Consider the following 21,604-nt stretch of genomic DNA (forward strand, 5'->3'; position numbering starts at 1 on the left):
GAAGTATATCTAAGACTCATATACATAGACCTTGTATCCTGCACATCTATACACATATAGTAAGAGCAAAGACATAAGAAAATCATGCCAATTACACAAACTTACCCAAAGGAACTTCACTGTCACCATCTATAAAATGGGGATGATACTGATTTCTAGGGGTTGCTATGAACACTAAATGAGAGAAAGGGCAAACACTCTAGCCAGGGGTAAGCACTCAGCCCAGTGCTTAGTACATAGTGGGACCGCAAAGACCACTTTTGCTGTAGGCCTTCCTCAAAACTGCCCTCTAGTGTACAACGATATTCTCCCCCTTTGTAAAGTGGGCCACACCTGACAAGGAACGAATAGAAAAATTGAGATTTCCCAAACAGGTATTGTTTCCCATTGATCAGAGAGATTTTTTTAGACCAGATCTCCATAAGTATGCTGAGTTGCTGTTGTGTAGGAGCTTCTTTCCTATCTAAATCTACCTTGTTTCTCATCTGAATCTGCCTTCTCATTCCCATAGAATTTTCCCAAGAACTACTGGCCACTCACTGTGAGACCCCTTGTTCAGCTGAGCCTACCCCTCATCCCTTTGGTTTTACTCACCCACACAGTTGTCACAGATGCTACAATGGGAGGCCCGGGGAGGCCGGAAGATCTTGCATGTATAACAGTATTTCAGTTTCACAATCTGGTTGTTTATCTGGAAATTTTTAATACGAGGAGGTGGTCGCTGGCCCTGTGGCACCGCACCATTGGTGGCTTCTGTAAGTCAGTAAAAAGAAATTTAATTCACTGCTCTCCTTTGTTTGAGTCCAAAGTCTCAGCACCTCTCCAAAAGTTACAGAGGCCATGAAAGGCAAACGCTCCTCTTTCCCATACAAGTGCTACTAGACTAGAATTTCAACATCACACAACATCCCCCACATGTCTACTAAATGTCATACAATTTTTACATGTGATGTACATGTAAGAAGATGTTTTTTCAAGGGCATTGTGTTTGTGGGGCAAGTTAATTACAAATAAAAACATAAAAAAAGAAAAATGGCAAGAATATGAAATAAAGCATCTAACTTGACTAAAATCAGAGAAATGAACTTAAAATATAGTCTGGCATGTTGGACACATGCCTTTAATCCCAGCACTCAGGAGGCAGAGGCAAGTAGATCATCATGAGTCCAAAGTCAACTTGGTCTATATAACAAGTTCCAGGCCAGCCAGGGCTACACAGTGAAACCCTATGTCAAAAAAAAAAAACTACCAAAACACAAAAGTACTATTTCTGCCTATTATAATTAACAAATATTAAAAAGACAATAAATGCTCAGTGTACCCTGAAAAGGTCAAATTTATTTCTTACCAGTGATCAACATACTAGCAGCTACCATAACTTTAAATGCATGTGCTCTGTAACCTCGTAATTCTACTAGCAAAATTCAAAGAGAACTACAAAGCATGGTTATGCAAGAGTATTTTAATAATGTCCTTTTTAATAGTGAAAACTGCCAGCATGGCAGCACATGTCTGCTATCAAAGCACTTAGGAGGTATAAGCAGTAGGATCAGGAATTTGAGGAAAGACTTGGTGGTTACACAGGACATTAGAGACCAGCCTGGGCTACATGAGATTCTGTCTCAAAAAACAACGTCTAGAGGTGAAGAACATGTTCAAAGTACATTATATACTACTATGAAAGTGTCCTTGCAAAACCTAGTACCATATAGAATTCATATATGCCAATTAAAATAATATTTCAAGGGCCTGGAGAGATGGCTCCTCAGTTAAGAACATTTGCTGTTTTTTGCAGAGGGCTTAGGTTTAGTTCCCAGCACCAAAATGGCAGCTCAAACCTGCTTAAAACTCCAGTTCCAGGGATCTGATGAGGATCCTCGTCTCTATGGGCACTGCATGTACATGGTGCACTTACATACATGCAGGCAAAACATCCATACACATAAAATATAAATAAATATATCTTTAAAAAATTCTTTCAAAAACAAATAGGAGTAGGGGCTAGTAAGACAGCTCAGCAGGCTAATACATTCGCGGCCAAACCTAAGGACCTGAGTTTGGTTCCCAGCGAAGGACAGAACTCACTCCTGAAAGTTATCTTCTGACCTACACACCTGCATGTACCATGATGCATGCAGTTCCCACCCCCAAGATAAACAAATAAATGGAATAAAAATAATAAAAAAATATGTTAAAATAAATTGTTTTTAAAAGGAGGTACACTGGGGCTGAAGAGATGGAGAGAGTAGTTAAGAGCACACTGACTGTTCTTCCAGAGAAACTGGGTTCATTTCCCAGCACCCACATGGCAGCTCACAACTGTCTGTAACTCTAAGATCTGACACCCTCACACAGACATACATGCAGGCAAAACACAACTGCAAATAAAAATAAATAAATTTTTTAAAAGGGGGGTAAACCAAAAGTTACTTCCTTGTATTAAAACAAGGAAGTTTTAAAATATGAATTAAATATTGTATTTAATATGAATTAAATATATATTAAATAATAAAGTTTTTTAAAATATGAATTAAAAATTAATTCATATTAAAGAGGAAAAGGAAACAAAAATACACTGAAAATATTTCTATAGTAGGTTGTTTTAAATGTCTGTTATTTCCCTTAACTAAACTCTTAAGGAGCCCTTTATTACTAGGACAAAGGGCATGAACCCTTAACGCCACTTTGCTTATTACCAAACTGCCTTCCAGGCAGACTGTATGAATTTGCATGCCTATCCATCCCTAGCATATGAGAGTGCTGGGCTCGCTGCACCTTTGCCACAAAGTATAATTCTAAAAACAGAGTATTTTTCAATCCACTTTGATTCTAAAAATATTTGCCATATGGAACATTTTCCCTTTTGTAGAGTGGGGTAGGTGCTGTGAAATCAAACAATAACAGTGTGCTACACGTCCTAAGAAGATGAGGCTAGCTATTCATAAGATGATGATGTAAGTGCCAGCATGCCCCTTTAATATTTATTTACATATGCTTTACAGTAGGGTGTGTGGGCCACAGAGTTCATGGCAAAATCCAGGAGAGACATTGGGGTAGAACATGGGGTACTTAAGAGCAAGATAAAGGGGGACTTACGAGTACTGTCTTTTCTCTAGCTGAATTAATCTTACACAGCTACTTCCTCATTCCCATGTGGATTCTGCCTATGTCACCAAACCTTGCCTCTACTTTATGCTTACTATTTTCACCCTCACCTCACCCCATGTAGTTTCAGCTCAGACATGTGCAAACCATTTTCTCTTTAGCTCAACTAAAACTGGCCGAGTTTTTCCAAAAATAAACATACTATAAAAGTAGGGGGAAACAGTTCAAATAAACAAACACAAAAGCATGGCAGCCTTCGGAGCAACATCAAAGAACTAAAGGCTAGCCACAGACCGGAACTCTACTAACACGGATATTCAGCATTCTAAGTTCCCAGTCACAGAGCAGGGTATACAACTCAGTAGTAGAGCATGTGCATAGCATGCCCAGGAGACAGGGTTCGATCCCCAGAACCCAGGGGCAAGGAAGTGACAAAACAAGTCCTGGGTCCTTTATCTGTTCTTATCTTGTTTCCCTGTGGACTCAAGCTACTGTCAAAACAAAATTGAGAAACAACCACTGCTACTGAGCTGGTGGGCTCCCACTTGCTCCTAGTACTCGCATCATTGACTTTTCACAGTGGGAACTCCCAGGATATTCCCTTTCTAGCCGTGGGATGTTCTGTTTCAATTCACGAAGCCATCATGGCTCCTGGTGGTATTACATTTCAGTCTCAGAGTTGCAGACTGTAAATTCTGAGCCTGAAATTTCTTTCTTTACTCCTCTGAGTAGTTCCTAGTACCATGGCTGTCCCTTCTCATTTTGCATGACTCCTTGAAGCAGAAATTCTTAGTCTTGGACCCATGAGTGAACTTCAGAAGACCTATGAAATTATATCCCAAGTTGTATGTATATGCAAAGAAGAACATTTTATGGAAAGACAGTTTACAGCTTCCCTCAACAAGCAGATGTCTGATGGGATGGCCTCCTCCAAAAATGGAAAAGACACTCTCTTGGCAACAATTCAGTCAACAAACCCTTTCTTCAACGCAACATACGGAAAAAGAAAGCATGTAGCTTTACAGGCTTACTGTAGCCGTCTTACCGAATTCATAGGTGGTCATTTAGGATCTCAGACAGGAAAAGCTGGGATAGTAGTCTGAATCTGTGACTATGATGATCCCACTCTCCTATCCAACGGGGCCACCCACTATATAACAACTTGCCAACTGGTTACAAGACTCACCTATTTCCATTTCTATGAAAGCTGCTTCATCTGGTAGTGCTCGAGGAATCACTCCAGGGTCACTGAAACTGGTCCTCAACAATGTGGCCATAGAGAAAAGAAAGAGCATGGCAGCAAACACAGGAATGGCAGGAGACAGCTGAACAGCCAGGTAGCGACACCTGAAGAAAGGAATCAATTTAACATTTAAATATATATATATATATATATATATATATATATATATATATCCAGTTATTGCAACTGTATCAATCTGGTCTCCACAACAAGAACAGCAGATCTCCAGGGCAAAGACTATGTTATTTAATTCCTCTGGATATTCCAAACACTTAAGATGTGATTCTAAATACAATGTAACCTCAATACATACTTAATAGATTGGGGTCACCTATGGCATATAAAAGCAATCTCAAGGGAACTCCCTTATGCCTAAGATAACCCATACCTCTTATAACTCATGCCTCTTATCAGGACTCTAGGAACATTTTGTCTATCTCAAGAAAGGCTGATGCTTGCTAGGGACAGAGAAGTAAGAGCCTGGGTTTGTAAACAACATAGGGTACTTTTGCTCTGGGAATACACAGACCTTTTCTTATCCCTTTATCTGGCATTAGGACTGAGTTTGATGAGGAGGAGAAAAAATAGGATCAATCAGGAAGCAGGCTCATAGTGGCACACAGAGGGTATCTCAGCATGCTTTAAGACCAGTGAAAAGCTTCCAGGCTGCTGACTGACTCTGCAATATCCATTCCTTTTGTCTCCTCAAATAGCTCAGCTAGTAGGTGATGAACTATCATCAGCAATGGAATAAGAAAAGTCCCTAGCGCCACTTTCCAACACAATGTCCATTTCTGTCTTTCCTCATAATGCACCTTTTCCTCTCCATATCCCAAATGAACTCCTCTTTCAGGTCCTAGAAACATCACTGTCATCAATGCAACTACAACTTACCATATACCAGGCACTGTGATAACTACTTTTAAAATACCTTGTTTCATCCAATTCTCACACCAAAGCTACAAGGTAGGACCCTTTATATTTATTGATAGATGAAGAATTTGGGACTTAAAGAAGTCTTGTCTCCTCCTAAAGGCCTATGCGAAGCAGCATTCTCCCTTCCCTCCTGCCAGCAGCTTCACTGTGAAAGCCCTACATTATTTCCTAGCTCGTTATCAGTATGTTGATTTTACATCCTTCAACTTGACTTCTTAAGAGTAAGAAACTGGTCTCATAGGACCTTGGGTTCAAATTCTGGTTCTACCAACTCCCAACTGGGTGAGAGCTACTACCAGTTTCCTCATTTGTAAAATGGGGATAGTAGTAGTATTTCATGGGGTCACTGTGTAGACCCAATGCACTATTATGAAAAGTTCAAGAAGTGAACTTGATGTATATAAACCCTGAATAAATGACCTCTATTAGCATTAGCATCTGACTGTATATTTGATAGATCTTCATTCAAGTAAAGGAACAAAGACACTATCAATAAATACTTGTTGATCTGACCTGACTATCAAACCGAATGAATGAGAGTATGTGATGAGCATTATCACTGACCTATTTTTAGCCATCTCCTCCCGAGGCACATTTCTCCTTGAAAATAGAGATCCTCACTGGAAGCAGACTATAAGTAGATGAGCAAGGAGCAGAAGAAGAGCAGAGAAAGTACACTGAGGAAAAAGCTTACTTCATCAGCATGGAGAGTAAGCAAGCCACAGTCTATTCAGGGCAAATGTTTTAACTCCAGGCTGTATGTTTGCTCTAGTTGCAGAACAACTCCCATGGGATGTTCCCCTGCCTCCCCTCCACAATATAAGTACACAGGGTGGGGGTGTGAACTCACTGTTAAATTAGGCTAAGTAGTATTTATAATGAAAGTGAGTATATGTACTGAACCTGCAAAATGATTTCAGTGGCCTTTTGTTCTTTTTAAAACATAATTTGTGGTCTTAGCTTTCCTTTTTACAATTTACTTCCTTCTTTGAAAAGTCAAAAGGGCATTGGGGGAACATGTCAAGAACCTAGCAAATGGGTTCAGGGCAACTAAGGGCCATGACTATTACTAGTTTATAAATTAATTTCTTTTCCATTCCTCCCTTTGCAGGAATACATAATCAAAAAGTAAATTCAAAAACAAAAGTCACCCCCACTTGCCAGAGACCCAAATGACACAGAGGAATCATGAAGCCATGTTTCATGAGCAAGCCAAGCACAACCACTACACTAACAGAAAACAACTATCTTCCTAGTCGTTGATCATCTATAAGATCACTCTTCAAAACAAAGAAGCAATGTCTCTAGGAATAACTGCCCTGAGTATAGTCTCCAGCCAACACGGAAGAGGGAAATCGCATGGGGACCCACCCATAAACAAAGAGCTACAGGCAACTGAGGAATGCTAAGAGCAGGAGAAAAAATCTCCCACCCCAGGGAAGAATCCTCTAATTGGTTATGTCATACTAAACAGACAGAGCAGGGAAAAATGAGGTTGCTTCTTTTTTAAGATTTATTTATTTGTATTTCATGTGTATGTGTGTTTTGTATGCATGTAGGTATACACGCTATGTACATGCTTGGTGTGCCCTTAGAGGTCAAAAGAGGGTGTTGGATCCCTGGAACCAGAGTTATAGATGGTTATGAGCCACCATATAGATGCTGGGAATCATCCCAGGTCTTCTTCAAGAGCAGCAAGCAATTTTAATCACTGAGCTGTCTCACCAACCCCATTTCTTTTTATTTAAGAAAAAAGACATGGAGCTAGTAAAACAACCACCAAATTAAAAAAATCAAATCAATGCTGGCCCCTGCAAAGAAGGACCAATGCTTAACTAAGCCCAATTTCAACTCCTGCTGTAGACTAGACAAAAGACAACTTCGATTTGAATTCTACTACTCCATCAAGGATAAAGGTCTCTGTAGTCTCCATACAGACTATCTTCTGCACCTGCTAAAACAATCCATTCTGTATGTCAACAAGCACACAACAAGCTCATTGTATTATTCTCTTCCAGAGATGAGGCTACTGGCAGTCAGTTGTCCCTAGTAAGTGGGCGTGGTTAGAAAGGGAAATGGGGGACCAGCAGGCCTTTCTACTCCAAGTAAGAGAATATGTCAAAACTAAGACTATTGTGAACTACAACCTATGTTATCTCACTTCTAAATAAACATGTTTAAGTAAAAACAGCATCCTAAGTAAGGAATGGTGGCATATGCCTGTAGTCCCAGTTACTCAAGAGGCTGAACCAGGAGGACTGTTTGAGTTCATGATTTCAAGACCACCTTGGCAATACAGAGAAACATGTGTGCTTTTTTAAAACAAAACAAAACAAAACAAAACTCCCTCAATGTGGAGAGGTTGGTCAGAGGTCACATAATTTCAGAAAGGAAGAATAGATTTAAGAGACCCACCACACATAATAGTGACTATAGTTAGTAACAATAATAAAAATGGTTGAAAATAGATTTTAAGTGTTCTCTGCACAAAAAAATATGTCTATGAAATACTATATATGTTAAGGAGATTCATTTTAACCATTCTACAACATACACATGCATCAAAATATGTTGTTCACTATAAACAGAGTTTGTACTTGCCACTTTACAAACATTTTAACCTTATTTTAGTTCCATGGCTGCAGTAAGCTGGCACTCTCTTTGACAGGAATAAGCTCCATGAAAATTTAGTAGTAATTCCCCAAAGTCAAGGTAACCTCACACTTCACTAATTTGTCTTAGAGAAATACTTGATGTGTCATCAATAAACAAAAGCTAATTAAACTCCCTCTATTTTCCATCTCTATCATTTATTGGAATAAAGATATCCACACTCTCATGGAAACAGAAGTCCCTTTTGTCTTCCAAGTACCAGGAGGCCTTCCTCCTTCCAGCGGTTAGAAGTTCCCATTCTTACTTTATAAATAAGCCATGTGCCCACTAAGCATTCATTTCTGATACCTGAAAGGGCATTATCATTTTCAAATATCCTCTCCCAGCTCCTTGACTGACCTCCGGTTTCCATAGCTGGGCTAGAATACTGGATTCCCATATGTTTCCATGAGCCACATGCTGGTACTGACCAGCAGTATCCAGCAGTGCCAGGCTAGGCTAGTGCATCATGTCCCATGCCCCACCCCCAGCATGCTAGCTCATCAGAGGAATGATAGTAATGGCACAGACTTCAATTCACTCGAAAAAAAAGCTCAAAATAGATTCATGAGTGGAGCTGGTAAGAGACCAAATAGATTCTATGTTAGGGCTTTGCCTCACAGACTGCAATCTTGGATTGTTCTATATAACATTCTGTCTCTAAGTCCCTAATAGCTTTCTTCCTACATTTTTAATGCTTTGTTTGTTCTTTTATCAGTACAATCAATAAGCCAACAAGTATTTATTGGTCTAACAACTGAAGAACAAGAAAAATGGGAGCTAATTTTGTTGGGGAAAACATAACTAACATATGAAACAGCTAAAGCATAAGATGAGACCAATAATCAAGTGTTAGAATGGTGATTCAGACTCTCTGGACTGTAAGTGGTCAGGAAAGAGCTCTCTTGGGGAGCTGGTGGCTGTTGAAACTGTTCCAATAGCAGCTGTTAAAGAAGAGCTGTGCTTTTAACAGCAAGCAAGGCCTAAGGATCTGAGCCCAGTGATGCTCTTTGATCCACCATGATAGAAATAACACTTCATTTTACTTCCTCCCAGATATAGGTGGATAGTTGTCTCCTTATTTACTACTTACTGGCATACATTAAATGTTTCTGTTTCCACAAAATTCATGTTGAAATCCCAGCCCCTGATTCAATAGTATCTGCAGAGTCCTTGGTAAATGATTATGTCACCTAAGTCTCCATCTCCATGAATGAGATTAATGACTCATATTAACAAGACCTCCTTTGCCTTTCTATGATATGAGAAAATGACAAGAGGACAGCCATGTCCAAGCTATGAAATAGGTCCTCACCAGACCCCAATTCTGCCAGTACTTTCACCTAAAGCCCTCTAGCCTCTAGAATTGGAAGACAGATTTCCATCGTTGAGAAAGCATAGTCTATAATAGTTTGTAATGGCAGCCTCAACAGACTAGCAAGAACTACCTCTAGAGCAAAATAATCATGTAGAATTAGCACCCAGAACACATTTTCAAGGTTATCATAGCTACACTCAGAGTACTGAAAGGGAAGACATCCTCTTCAACACTAAAAACTTAATTGAAAATTAACCTCCAGACATTTTGCTACATAAAGGTCAGAGGAAAATGCATAACCCTCATTTGCTTCAGTAGAAATGGAGAACATTAATCAAATGAGCGTTTTCTATTCTGTGGTGGTAAAAAATCTTTTTGAGGAGATACATAATCTGTACCTGTAGATACAAAATCTACTCAGAAATGGCCAAATGTTAGTTTTAATGACAATTTTTAAACTTCAATCATAGTATACCCCTGCTTAAGAGCTTGGTACTGCTGCCAACTGTGTGTGTGTGTGTGTGTGTGTGTATACATATATATATATATATATATATATATATATATATATATATATATATATATATAGTCCCAAAGTCCACAGACCAGTATTCCAAGGCCTTCCATTAACTAGCCTTATCTAATCATCATCTCAAGGCTCCTGCCTTCTCATTGCTCCATCTCAGAACCATCCCACTAATTATACTGAATTACCTAGCTTCCTGATTTGGCAAGAGACACAAGGTGCCTCCTTTGTTCATTCTTAAACAATACTAGCTCTGACATCTCTGAGGAAGAACACTTCTGAGGTCTCTTCTCTCCTTGAGTGAGCATCTTAACTCATGTCAGATTGCCAGGAACATTTTAGTTCTTTGTGCTCACCTTTTCCAGTATAGAGAATTGCAGACTTAATTAAGATTCATTCTAAACTGGCACGGTGGCTCAAGCCCCACTATCCTAGCACTCATGAGACTGGGACAAGATGGATCACAGATGAAAGGTCAGTGTGGGCTACCTAGAAAGATTCAGGCCAGGCTGGGCTAAGTAGAACCTTTCTAAAACAAACAAACATACAAACAAATGACTCGCTCTCATTCTTGGCTCTGGTTTCATATAATTGGGAAGCTGAAGTAGGAGGCTCACGTGGGTTCAAAGTCATTTGAACATAAAGAAATGGCCATCTCAAGAAAAGAAAGACTATAATCCTCTTGGGGGGTAGGAGTGCAGCTAAATAGAACACTTGTGAGGCCTTGGGTAGTATAGAAAAAACAATATTCATCTAGGTGAAATTTTAAAAAATATTTTCAAAACAGATTGACAGTAAGTAATGCCATTATCACAAAAGATGGTGAAGAGAATAAGCCATACAAAGGAATCCTGGATGACAGAACCACTGGGAATTATTAAAGGAAATAAAATAGTTTGGGAGACTCATCTTCAAGGAACATGCATTATCAGAGCTACACCTAGGGATGTAGCTCGGTTGCTATCCTGCCTGATGTTCCATCCTCAGCACCACATAAAACCAGATATGGTGGCACCTGCCTGCAATCTTAGCACTCAAGAGAGAGAAAGGAGGATCAAGAGTTCAAAGTCATCCTCAGCTATGTAGTACATTTGAAGCTAACCAAGGCTGTATGAGACCTCATCTCAAAAAAGGAAAAAGTTAAGTTTAGCTAAGAACTGTAGTAGACTGATATCAAAGAGGTCAATGGCCATTATAGTGTTCCAAAACTTCCATTTGGTTGCTCAAGTACAAAACAGCTCTAACCCACGTAAAGTACAAGACTGACCTTCCCAGAGCAACTCGCAGAGGAACACTCTCTCAATCAGAGGTCATGATAGTTACCTTTATCTCATCTCAGTCTCGGTGAAGAATGCTCTTCAGGATAGACAGTAGATTTCTACCATGTCAAGCTGGGACTTTGGTTTCTGTAATGCTGTATTTCCTTAAACCTGGTTAACTGTTGCCAGGTCTGCTTTTTCTACTGAGTCATGAGTACCCACAGAATGTCTAGGTAAGGAGCACACTTTGCTCAATCTTTCTCCCAGCAATTTTCATACTGGAATCCAGACCAAGGAGTGGAAACAGAGACAGTAATCCTTCATGAACTCACAAAACATCTTACATTTTAAGTGCTCACTTAGTGATAGGCCACTATGCTCCTGCAAGGATGCCGTGCCAAAATGTTGTCAGTTTTCTACAAAATACTCCTTGGTTTCCTAGGAGCATGAGCTTAGAAGATTTAGCATTTGGCATCATACTTTAATAATTTGAATGTCTTCAGAATTGCATAGCCAAAAGAAAAGCAGTCAACAGAGCTTGAATTAGCTTACTTCTGTGGGCCTGATTTCCTGAACCACAAAAAGGATTGGAGAGAGTCTCTAGAGCTCTTTATAACTCTACCATGCTATGATTCTGAGTCAAGACTGGAATTTTAAAAAGCTTCCAGAAATTCTCCTGGCAACATTTACTGACCACCTACTCCAGTGTAAATCACCACAGGGGTTACAGACACAGGAGATAACACCTGAGCCTGAAAGAGCTTGAAGCTCTGCAGACGCAGGACGAGTGCAAGCATAATAGAAAGAGAAAAACAGCCAGGCTGGGTGTGGCAGCACAGACCTCTAATCCCAGTACTCCTAGAAGTGGGAGGATCAGGAACTCAAGGTCATCCTTAGCCAAACGGGAAATTCAAGGCTGTCTTGAGCTACCTGAGATCCCATCACACACAGAAAATCAAAGAAAAAACTCAGAAATGTAAGACATGTCACATTATTGTACAATGAGCAAATGTACAGTTCAAGGAACTTGAAAGAGGAGGGAGGAAAATCTGGGTGTGCTAGGAGAACTGAGATTAATTACTAAGCAATAATATAAATCTCTTTTCTAGTTTATCTGATTCAGTGACTTCTCTTCTAATATGCACACCGATGGTACCCATGGGGACCAGTCTGACAAAAAAAAAAAAAAAGGTCTGACAGCACCTTTATTCAATTTCTTCCACATCCAGCACACAGAGAGCATCAGCACCAATCACAGCAGCAAGGCACTACTATGTAGGGGTCAAGAGTCATACAGTCTTTCTTGCCACATAAAAAGTCTGGAGACTTTGACCCCACTAGAAAACCAGTCAGACAGTTAAAAGAGAACGTTTATAAAGTTCATTTCAGAGGACAGTGTGTTTGATCCTTTTCCCAGGTCTACACTTCATCAGGAAGTTGATTTAAACCACCTAATCACCAAAGCTTTTCAGTAGCTGGACAGCTCGCAGGTTATCAATGTCACTCTGCTGTAATGTTCTGGTGGAAGCTGGACAGGGTTTGAGCAGAAGGGCTTCAATATTGTTCCTTGTGCTGAAAGCTAAAACTGGCATCCACAAGCACATTTCCTAAATACCTCTCCCCCGAATTAATCAGAACATCCTTTGTCTTTATGCATTTTTACAATTTTCACTCCACTTTTAAATGTATATATGCTTCCCACAAATACAACTACCGATTGGTAATCTATACCCCCCGTATGCACCCTCACATCCTTTCAGACTCAGTTATGCAGAATTCCAACAGATCTACCACTTCACACGGAATTTCCAATCTGTGACAGCAACCTTAAGGGATGGCCACCTCACTTCTTCAGAAATACTTCTCACAATTTGGTGCTAACTGCTCTCAGGTTGCTTTAGGTATCCAACATGTAACCTGTTCACTGAAAATTACACATCTCTCTTTTGAACACTCAAGATTTGGAAAAGTAAAATCTCAAAGTGCAAGGCTGGCACTAGTACCAACAAGGCACATTTTTTTCAGGAAGGGGGCACCCACATGACTGACCAGAATGCTCAAACCATCTGGCTGGCCCACAGCTAGGCCAAACACAGTCATAAGTCTGCTCACACTTGTTCCTAAGCACCTGCTGCCAACAGGACCTGGTTGATAAAAAGCACATCCAGATGTGTATCAAGATTTGAACTACCTTCCTGAGTGGCAAAAGTGTGACAGAATAGAGAATCTAGACTCACAGATAATTTAAGAATGACAACAGGAAGCAATCTGTGAATTCAAATATGCTCTCCTATCACTTCTTGGTGTTTTGGTTAAAATCGAGTGTAATGTCAAATGTCATCATCAGCTGCCTGAAATTAGAGACTAGATCTGCTTTCCTTGGGTCTCATCACATTTTAATACTAACATTAGGGCCCCAACTCTGGCTTCCAAACCCTACTACCCTCCACTATTTGCCTGAGAGTAAATTATAGACTAGTCTACCAAAAAAAAAAAGTCAATTCCTCATTCTTATGTTGCTGTACCTTGCACAGCCTACCATTAGATAGGTACAAAGTAGCCACCACTTTGATTATCGATGTGCCTGCATATGCCAAACAGACACATGCACATGCATGCATGCACGTGCACACGCGTGCGCGCGCGCACACACACACACACACACACACACACCAGATTCTACCTTATTAAAAGAATTCATTACCTAAAAGCATTCATCACGGGAGTCCTCTTTTCTTCGGTCAGATTTACACTTCCCCATTCCACTAAGCTAACACATTTACTTCCTTCTCTCCTCCCTCCCCCAGCCTTTACTTTTGAAATATTTATTTACTCTTTCAAACAGACAGCTGAAACTCGGGACAGTTTTACAAAACTTCGTGTCTACATTAAAACCCCAAGAAATAACTTTTAAATGGGAGTTGTCTTAGAAGAAAACTTATCAAGCTTCTGTTGAACAGTAATTTAGCTAATTAGAAGCTTCATCCCATGGGCAGTTTTCTTCAGAGGCCTTCAGGGGCCTAAGTGGAACAGATCCAAGGCACAGTCTCTTTAAGCCTTCCAGGTACAAAAACAGGCCCAAAAGCCACAGTTCTAAATCCTATGTTTCTCTGACCAAACCACAGGTTTCCTGAACCCAGAACTACCAAGTCACTCAGAGCCGGAAAATAAGTTTCATCTCGGTCATGAAAGATTCAAATCATAAACATCTAAGTGCAGAGGTGGGGGGGGGGGACCAAAAGAAGAGAGAGGGAGCAGGATTCAACGTTGTACTTCCATCAAGAAGACAAGCAGGAACGAAGCAAGAAAAATGTAGAAAGAAGAGTGAGGTGAAGGAAAACAAACTGTTTTGTGCTATGTATAACCCTCCTGGATGCACATGCTCACTTGTAACCCACATAAGCACATGGTGATGTATACACACACACACACACACACACACACACACACACACACACACTGAGTTGTAAAACTCAGAATGGAAAGCAGGTAACAAGCCTTCAGCAGCCTGTCTAACTTCATGGAAAACCTCCATCAAGTCAGTGGCAATAACAACAAAAGGACCTTTAACTAAGAGTTCATTTGATCTTATTTTACCAGCCCTGTTATAGAACATCATAACACTCTTCCCACTGCTGTTACTCAAGCCAGATGCAATCATCAAAAGTCTAGCAAAGTTGCCCCCCAGTCACTCTGAGATGCACAGTGAAAGCCTCTAGCCCTTAGAGAAAGACAAAAGTGAGTCTCAATGATCTGGAGATCATTTAATGACTTACTCAGTTTGGCCAAGGAGCCCCCTTGGCACCTTCCAGCCACACCCCAGCATGGGAACTCTTATTTCCAGGTCACCCATGAACACAAGCCATGGCAGGCTCATAGTAGGTGTGGCCTCGGTAGACATGTGTACACCTCTTGTTTCCTCAAGGTCCTCCTTAACACAGTAATCCCAAAACAATTAACACTGCTCCCATCCCTAGTGGAGACTCATTCTCAGCATACCCAGTTGTCATGCCACAGTGCATGAGACTCCCAACTGGCCACCTCCCTGAAGCAGTGACCTATACACACAACGAACAGCGTCTCTGGCACTGGGTGTCACGTCACAGAAAAAAATAATTTCAAGGCTAACAGTAGGCCAACATAGAATGTTTATTTTTTTTAATACTGAGTGATTGGGGCGGGGGGAGAAAGAACAACCACGCTTCAAAAGCACCTATATGGCATTCCCACAGCTTCTTTGTGGTACAGCTGATGCTGGAACCAATCTTCAGTTCAGTTTTTCAATTTAACAGCTAAGTAAGAAGTAGGCCTTATAGAAATAGGATCCAAAATAGCAGATTAAGTGGATATTGTTGGGAGGTGTTATAACAATGGGGGCTACTCCCAGACCTGGGAGGGGTAGAGAAGAAATAATTTGTTACTAAGTTACTGTCAATGAAAGAAGGTAAATAATTAAGACAAACCCCTTGTTTGTCAGGGGTTATTCCCACCAGTGCTATGAAGTTGACATTAAAGTCCCTGGTCTTTTTATGGAGTATGTATTCTACTATAACCACAAAGCAGTGAATTCAATAGACACAGCCTATAGACACTGTTCACGAGAAGAGTGAAATCATGCAAGAGCCACCCAGGAAAGACAATTTCATTCCTTGGACCCAGATTAACCATCATCAGACAACCGTAGTCAATGAAAACTCACTCGAAGGCAAAGAAGAGTGTACATGTCCCCAGGATGAGGAAGAGGGTCAAGTAGAAGATGCCCTTTTGCCGGGCCATCATGACGCGGCCATCACAGCAGAAGGTGTTCCTGCCTGGGAGTTTCTCCCATTTCCGTGTCACCTTCTTTCTTACCACCATCACAGACATGACTGGAGATCCTGGTCCAAACGGGCTTTGTGACTACAGGAGAGCAGAAACAGAGGCTGAGCCCAGCTTTGAAATCACGGCGTCTACTATTGTTGCCACTGGGTCAAACATTATCAAGAGCCCTAAAATAAGAAAAGGGGGGAAGGTGAGACAAGAATAACAAAATGCAACTGAACCCTCATTACCAGAGACAGAAAGATGAGCACTGCCTGAAGGAGTGGAAACGGGGAGGTCTGAAGTATTTATTTCTAATCTGTGTTTGTTCTCTAAAGAGGAAAACAAACACAACAGCTCTCCAAAAGGGGAGGAGACTAGTATATTTAAATAATAAATCCCGTTTCCAAAGTAATACTGACGATTTGGTTAATTCTGAGTCTTGGAAGGAAGCAGGAATTCTTTGTGTCCATCCTAATTACTATATTTTACAAAGAAGTAAACTGAGGACCAATGAGATGAAATAACATATTCAGGGTCACGCAGCAACAAAACTGAGACAAGAAAAGCATGCGCACTGACTTCCAGTCCCTGGTACTTTCCACTACACCCCTATATTATTTAGTCTTCATTAAGACACCTATAATAACAGTAGTAGGTTTTTGTTATTCTTGTTGTTGTCTGTCCCTAAGTAGCCCTTCCCATCCCTCCTCCAGGCCTTAGCCTTCTTTCTTCCGTTAGTCATTCAAAATATCCATTCCAGGAGGGAACAAGTAATCCTGTGGCTGGGGTAAGATGTTCTGAGCATTCTGTACAGAACACACACACTGTATTTACCCGAACCAGATTTCCCCTAATCAAGCCTTTTGCAACTTCCCGAGTCCGAAAATGAAACAGTCTTGCTGGTCTAGCCCCACGTTTGTAGGACTCTTAATAAACCACATCACCCTGTAGATAAAAGGCTTTCTTTACCAGGAGAGATTCCGGGATGGTTGGTAACTGGCGATGGGGTGAGGGGTGCCTGAGGGCGGTGGCAGTGGCTAAGGTAAGTCCCTTGGGGGCTTTTTGGGACATTTCACCAATACCAGCTCAATTCAGCATCCTGGATTTCCAGGCCTAGCCTTCCCACTCACTGTCACCCCCTTCTCTTCCTCTCAGGTGTGGGGCTGTGTCCTCTATTTACTGGCACCACATGCCCCATGCTGGCAAGAATGAGTCGGAAGCCTGCAGCCTGATGAGCAAGAAACAACCAGCCAGAGATCATTCTGGAGCTAGAAGAGGGCAAAGGTCCAAAAGAGGACTAAAAGCTGAGCTGCGAGGTGGAAAGGTGGAAGGCGCTGGGAAAGGGGAGGGGGCCCCCAGAGGTGCAAAGATCACTTCCTTTGTGTAAAAACTAACCTGGAAAACAATCTCCTCCTCAGAAACTGACCCAGCAGGAGAACACAGACTAGGAAAGGGAGCCCAACCTGGGAGGAGGAGGAAAATGAAAATCCGTCGGGAAGCAGCGACCGGCTTCAGCAGCCCGAGTGCAAGAAGCCAGGGCAGTGCAGCAGCGGGCTCGGCCTCTCAGGAGGCCCGCCCTGCCTCCTCCGCCACGCAGCCGACCACCGCCCCAGGCTGACTGGGACGCGCGCCACATCCACACGCATACGCGTCCAGAAGCTCGTACACACTCACACACACCCCGCCACGTGTAGTCACCCCGGGCCAGGGGCTTGGCAGCTGGCGAGCTGAGCAGGGCGGTGCCAACGTCCCCGGGTGCCAGCGGAGCTGAAGTGGGATGCAGCCCTCCAGACAGCCGAGCCCCGGAGACCCCCCCACCCCCACCACTGCTTACCTGAATGAGAAAGACCGAACTCGGCCAGCAACTGAGGACAGAAAGTGCCCTGTCCCTGGGGATCGTGTCAGCCGCCAAAGGTGCTAGCGACTTCTCCCTGACAGGGAGGGTGCCTCCTCCTGACAGGGGGCCCCAATGGTCGGGGCCCTAAACCAGCTGTGGCAACCGCCCACCGCTGGCGGAATGGAACGCTCCTCACGTCACCAGGTCGCTCCAGTAGTTGCTCGTCTTCCATTGGCTGAACGGTCACAGGGCCGCCAGCCCGCCCCTGCCGCGTCCTGCCATTGGCTACTTAGAACGCCACTCCGGAGCGGCTCCGCCCACCCCCCCACCCATCTCCTTGCTACAAGCCCACCTGCCAAGCCACAGCCAGCCTGTCTCTGGGGCCTGAGCGCCAGGATGTGGAGTGTTCCCTTCTATTAATATAGTTACGCAAAAGCGGAGGCGAAAGGTAGTGTGGACAGGGCAGGGGAGGAGCCAAAAGCAGGCTCCCCACAAACACACGGCGAGATGCTGAAGCAACACCAGCTCACAGATCCGGGCGCTCACCCTGAATTAGGTGTGCCCTGGGCCTCTCCAGTACTGTTTGCCTTAAAATCAACCAAGGTCTGTTAATGGGCATCTCCGTGTTAAGTTCTCTGCTTCCCAAGCCCCACCATTCAGAAGCCAGGGACTCCGATGCAATCTCGAAAGCTTTCAGAAGAAAACAGAAAGAAAAAAAAAGATGATAAAAGAAATAACCGTCTCTGAAAACGTCCTGTGATATTGAAAATAAGTAATTGACATTCAGGGAGCTGGAGAAACTCCACTGAGACAACATAAATACTTCCAGGTAGATAATGAGGTAAAGATTGCCAGAAGGTAACTAATTTCTATTAGAACCTGAGGTCTTGTTTGGTGTGGTGAGGCAGAAATAAGTCAGTTTCTGTAGGTATGAGGCCAGCCTGGTCTCTACATGATGAGTTCCAGGCCAGACAGGGCTACATAGTAAGATCCTGTTTCAAAGAAACAAAACAAAAGAACTGGGGATATTATGATAATTAAGGGAGGGGCATCCAAGGCACAATTTTCTTACATCCAGCAGATTGGCTCTGTCCTTCTGATGCCTCCTCTGCAGTTACTGCCTTGGCTCTCAGTTGTGGTGAGGAACATCATTTAGAGATGGAAGACGACAGGAGTGAGGAAAAGAGCTGAGAAACACAGCGTTATATTATAGGGTGGATGTTACAAGGCACCAGGCCTGTTTCCACGAGCATGCTTGCTTCTTGCCTTCCAAATAATACCAAGGATAATTTAAAGTGGTCTGCTCTTGCCTGCCACACTATATTACCAGCCCAGGTTTTCCAGAGCTTGACCAAAGTTTCCCTAGGGTCACAGTAGTCGGAATTAGTACAGAGGTGACTGCCAATGCTCTCCTAAAACAGTTTTGTGATAGATTTAATGAAGGACTACATCTATGGTTCAAGAATTAGTCTTCCTTTATAGTATTTTGGTCCCACATGATATAAAATAAAAACCTTTATAATGATAATTATTCTTGAGACGTTCATGACATCTTTCAGTCAAAAAATTTAGAGGATTTCAAAAGCATGACCCAATTGTATTACAAGAGAGATGTGTTATAATTAATTTGTTGCTGAAAGTATGTCTTTGTAAACCTCCTATTGTTCCTGAGCACTCAAGCTAACTGTAATCATCGGTGTATTCCTTATGAAGTATGTGATCAGCATTATTGCCTCCAATTCCTGGAGGGTACTGATATTATTACACACTTGGCTTGAAAGGAACAGGAACTTCTCTTGGCCCTGTCAACTCTCTGAATTCCCAAGCGTGTGCATACGAGATGATCTTAGGAATTGCATGCTCAGCCTAGCTGTCATTCTTGTGAGTGTGCAGCCATCAGGATGAAGTGACCAAAGCAAAACATGCTTTGGTCATCACTCAGGTGCAGGTGAGGCCTAGGAAGTTCTGGAATGAACAGAACGTAGCAACACATTCCTGAGCTCTGCCCCTCCCTGATCTGGGTCACATTCCCTCTGGGATTAAATGGTTTTGTAAGTCAGGCTTGTTTTATTGCTTTAATTTCTTATTAGTCTTGCTCACTGAAAGAAAATTAAGGAAATTTTATATGACTAAATATTTATTTCTACACAATTACTTTTTTTTTTGTTTTTTCAGGACAGGGTTTTTCTGTGTAGTTTTGCAGCCTGCCCTGGAACTCGCTCTGGACACCAGGCTGGCCTCGAACTCATAAAGCTCTGCTTGCCTTTGCTTCCCAAATGCTGGGATTAAAGGCCAATGCCACCACCGCCCGGCCTCTTAAAGTTTTAATAAAAAGTATAAACTGACGCTGGGTTTTCCTTTCCTTTTCTCTTTCTTTTCTTCCCTTTGCTGTTTTTGACAAACTTCCCTACTTTATGCACCCAAATCAGTGCTGCCTCTTTTAAAAGGAAGTTGCAGTTATCCAGCAAGTAGGAGAAACACTACTAGAACCAAGAGGTAGACTTCCATCTTATAAGCAGCTCATGACTTAGTGGTATATGTCTGGCATGCTATTTTTTTAAGAATTTGTCTTCATATTTATGGCATATGTGTATGTGTTTATGCATGTGTAGGTGTAAAGTAATGTTGAAGGGATTCCAATTCTGAATGGCACTGCTGGATTGGACACTGCTTGTCAATGTTGTTCCAGAGACCATCCAGAACCATGGCCAAGAACACATGCATCAAATTAAACCCTAGGTCACGTTTGAGCTCAGGATAACCCCTTTTCTTCCTATACTCAATCCAATACACATGTGCCTCTTCTCACCCCACTTGTCTAACTTACATTCCTCTCCCCACTCCCTGGCTATAAATAGATAATAGTAAATAAATCACGAATGCCATGCCCACACATGACCAGCTAGTGTTTCTAAGCAAGATCTGCTTCTGTGGGGACAATATAGATGAAGAATGGTATTCAGTAGAGAAAGAACATAAGCCTTATGACCAGGCAGATCTAAGTTCAAATTCAGGATACTTAATATCTGGGGTAATCCTGGCAAGCAACTTATGTATTCTGTACTTATGTTCTCATCTATAAAATAAAGCTACTACAGATAGCCCTCCATATATCATCCAAATACAGATATTTAAAAATAATGTTTCAGGAAATAAAATGTACCTCTACTGAACATATAGAAACTTCTTCTTGTTATTAGCCTCCCAAACGTCATTTGTATAACATCTACTGTGAAGTCAATATCATAAATAATCTGGACTTAAAATATGTGGGAGGAAAAAAATAAAATAAAATACATGGGAGGCTTGCAAAGGCTATATGCAAATACCATTCCATCCTACATGAAATATTTGAGCATACATGCACTTTCATATTCACAGGGTCCTAGAACCAATCCCCTTTGGATAATGAGGGACAACTGTACCTACTTCATAGAATCTTAAAGGGTCTTAGAGATGATGTGTTCTAAATGCTTGGCTTATAGGAGAAACACAATCCATGTCAAATGTTATAGTCAAGTCTGTTCAGCCTGCCATCTCCTGCCTCTCTCCTTCAGTCATGCTGCAGACTAGGGATAGAGAGATAAGAACGAGACTCGCCACCATGTTTTCATACTCTCTACATTCACCACTGAATTAATCCTTATCTGACAGGCTGCTTGGTTGCCAAGTCCCACATTTCACTTCAACCAGGTAGTTTGCCCAGTAATCTTAGTCTAGTCAAACACCTGTTCTTCTCCATGAATCCTCAACAACGCTGTCACAGTCTCCATTTCAACAGGTGAAAGAGAGATGGAAATTGCTTTCAGTAAGCACCCCCTTGTTCACAGCACTACACTTGACTTGCTGGCTCTTCTCTGAGAATAAACAGCACCACTAAGATGTCCACACCTGGAGCCAGGTGGTGGTGGTGCACGCCTTTAAT

At 41.9% G+C, this 21,604-nt stretch overlaps 1 protein-coding gene and 1 long non-coding RNA gene across 6 annotated transcripts in view; one reads left to right on the top strand and one right to left on the bottom strand.

The window, feature by feature from the left end:
- Nucleotides 1-17,864, bottom strand: part of LOC121444893 (palmitoyltransferase ZDHHC9) — a 35,101-nt gene extending 17,237 nt beyond the window's left edge. Inside the window, exons 1-5 of one of the 5 annotated variants that reach the window (XM_041646824.1) lie at nucleotides 17,677-17,864; nucleotides 17,238-17,305; nucleotides 15,739-15,938; nucleotides 4,292-4,452; nucleotides 595-753 (exon numbers count right to left, since the gene is read on the bottom strand). In XM_041646824.1, coding sequence (XP_041502758.1) covers nucleotides 595-753; nucleotides 4,292-4,452; nucleotides 15,739-15,905 — 487 coding nt within the window. In that variant the 5' untranslated portion in view covers nucleotides 15,906-15,938; nucleotides 17,238-17,305; nucleotides 17,677-17,864. Of the gene's footprint in view, nucleotides 1-594; nucleotides 754-4,291; nucleotides 4,453-15,738; nucleotides 16,028-16,090; nucleotides 16,107-17,237; nucleotides 17,306-17,676 lie in introns of those variants that run through there. The other 4 variants (XM_041646823.1, XM_041646821.1, XM_041646822.1 and 1 more) reach the window with 4 other exon arrangements.
- Nucleotides 16,823-17,275, top strand: LOC121444894. The gene is made up of 3 exons (XR_005973836.1): nucleotides 16,823-16,884; nucleotides 16,998-17,158; nucleotides 17,261-17,275. It is a non-coding gene; the product is annotated as an uncharacterized LOC121444894 (long non-coding RNA).
- Nucleotides 17,865-21,604: the final 3,740 nt, after the last annotated feature.

The sequence above is a fragment of the Microtus oregoni genome, unplaced genomic scaffold, assembly GCF_018167655.1.
Source record: "Microtus oregoni isolate MIOR12 unplaced genomic scaffold, Mior012 000146F_ref0000122, whole genome shotgun sequence".
In the NCBI taxonomy this organism is placed as follows: Eukaryota; Metazoa; Chordata; class Mammalia; order Rodentia; family Cricetidae; genus Microtus; species Microtus oregoni.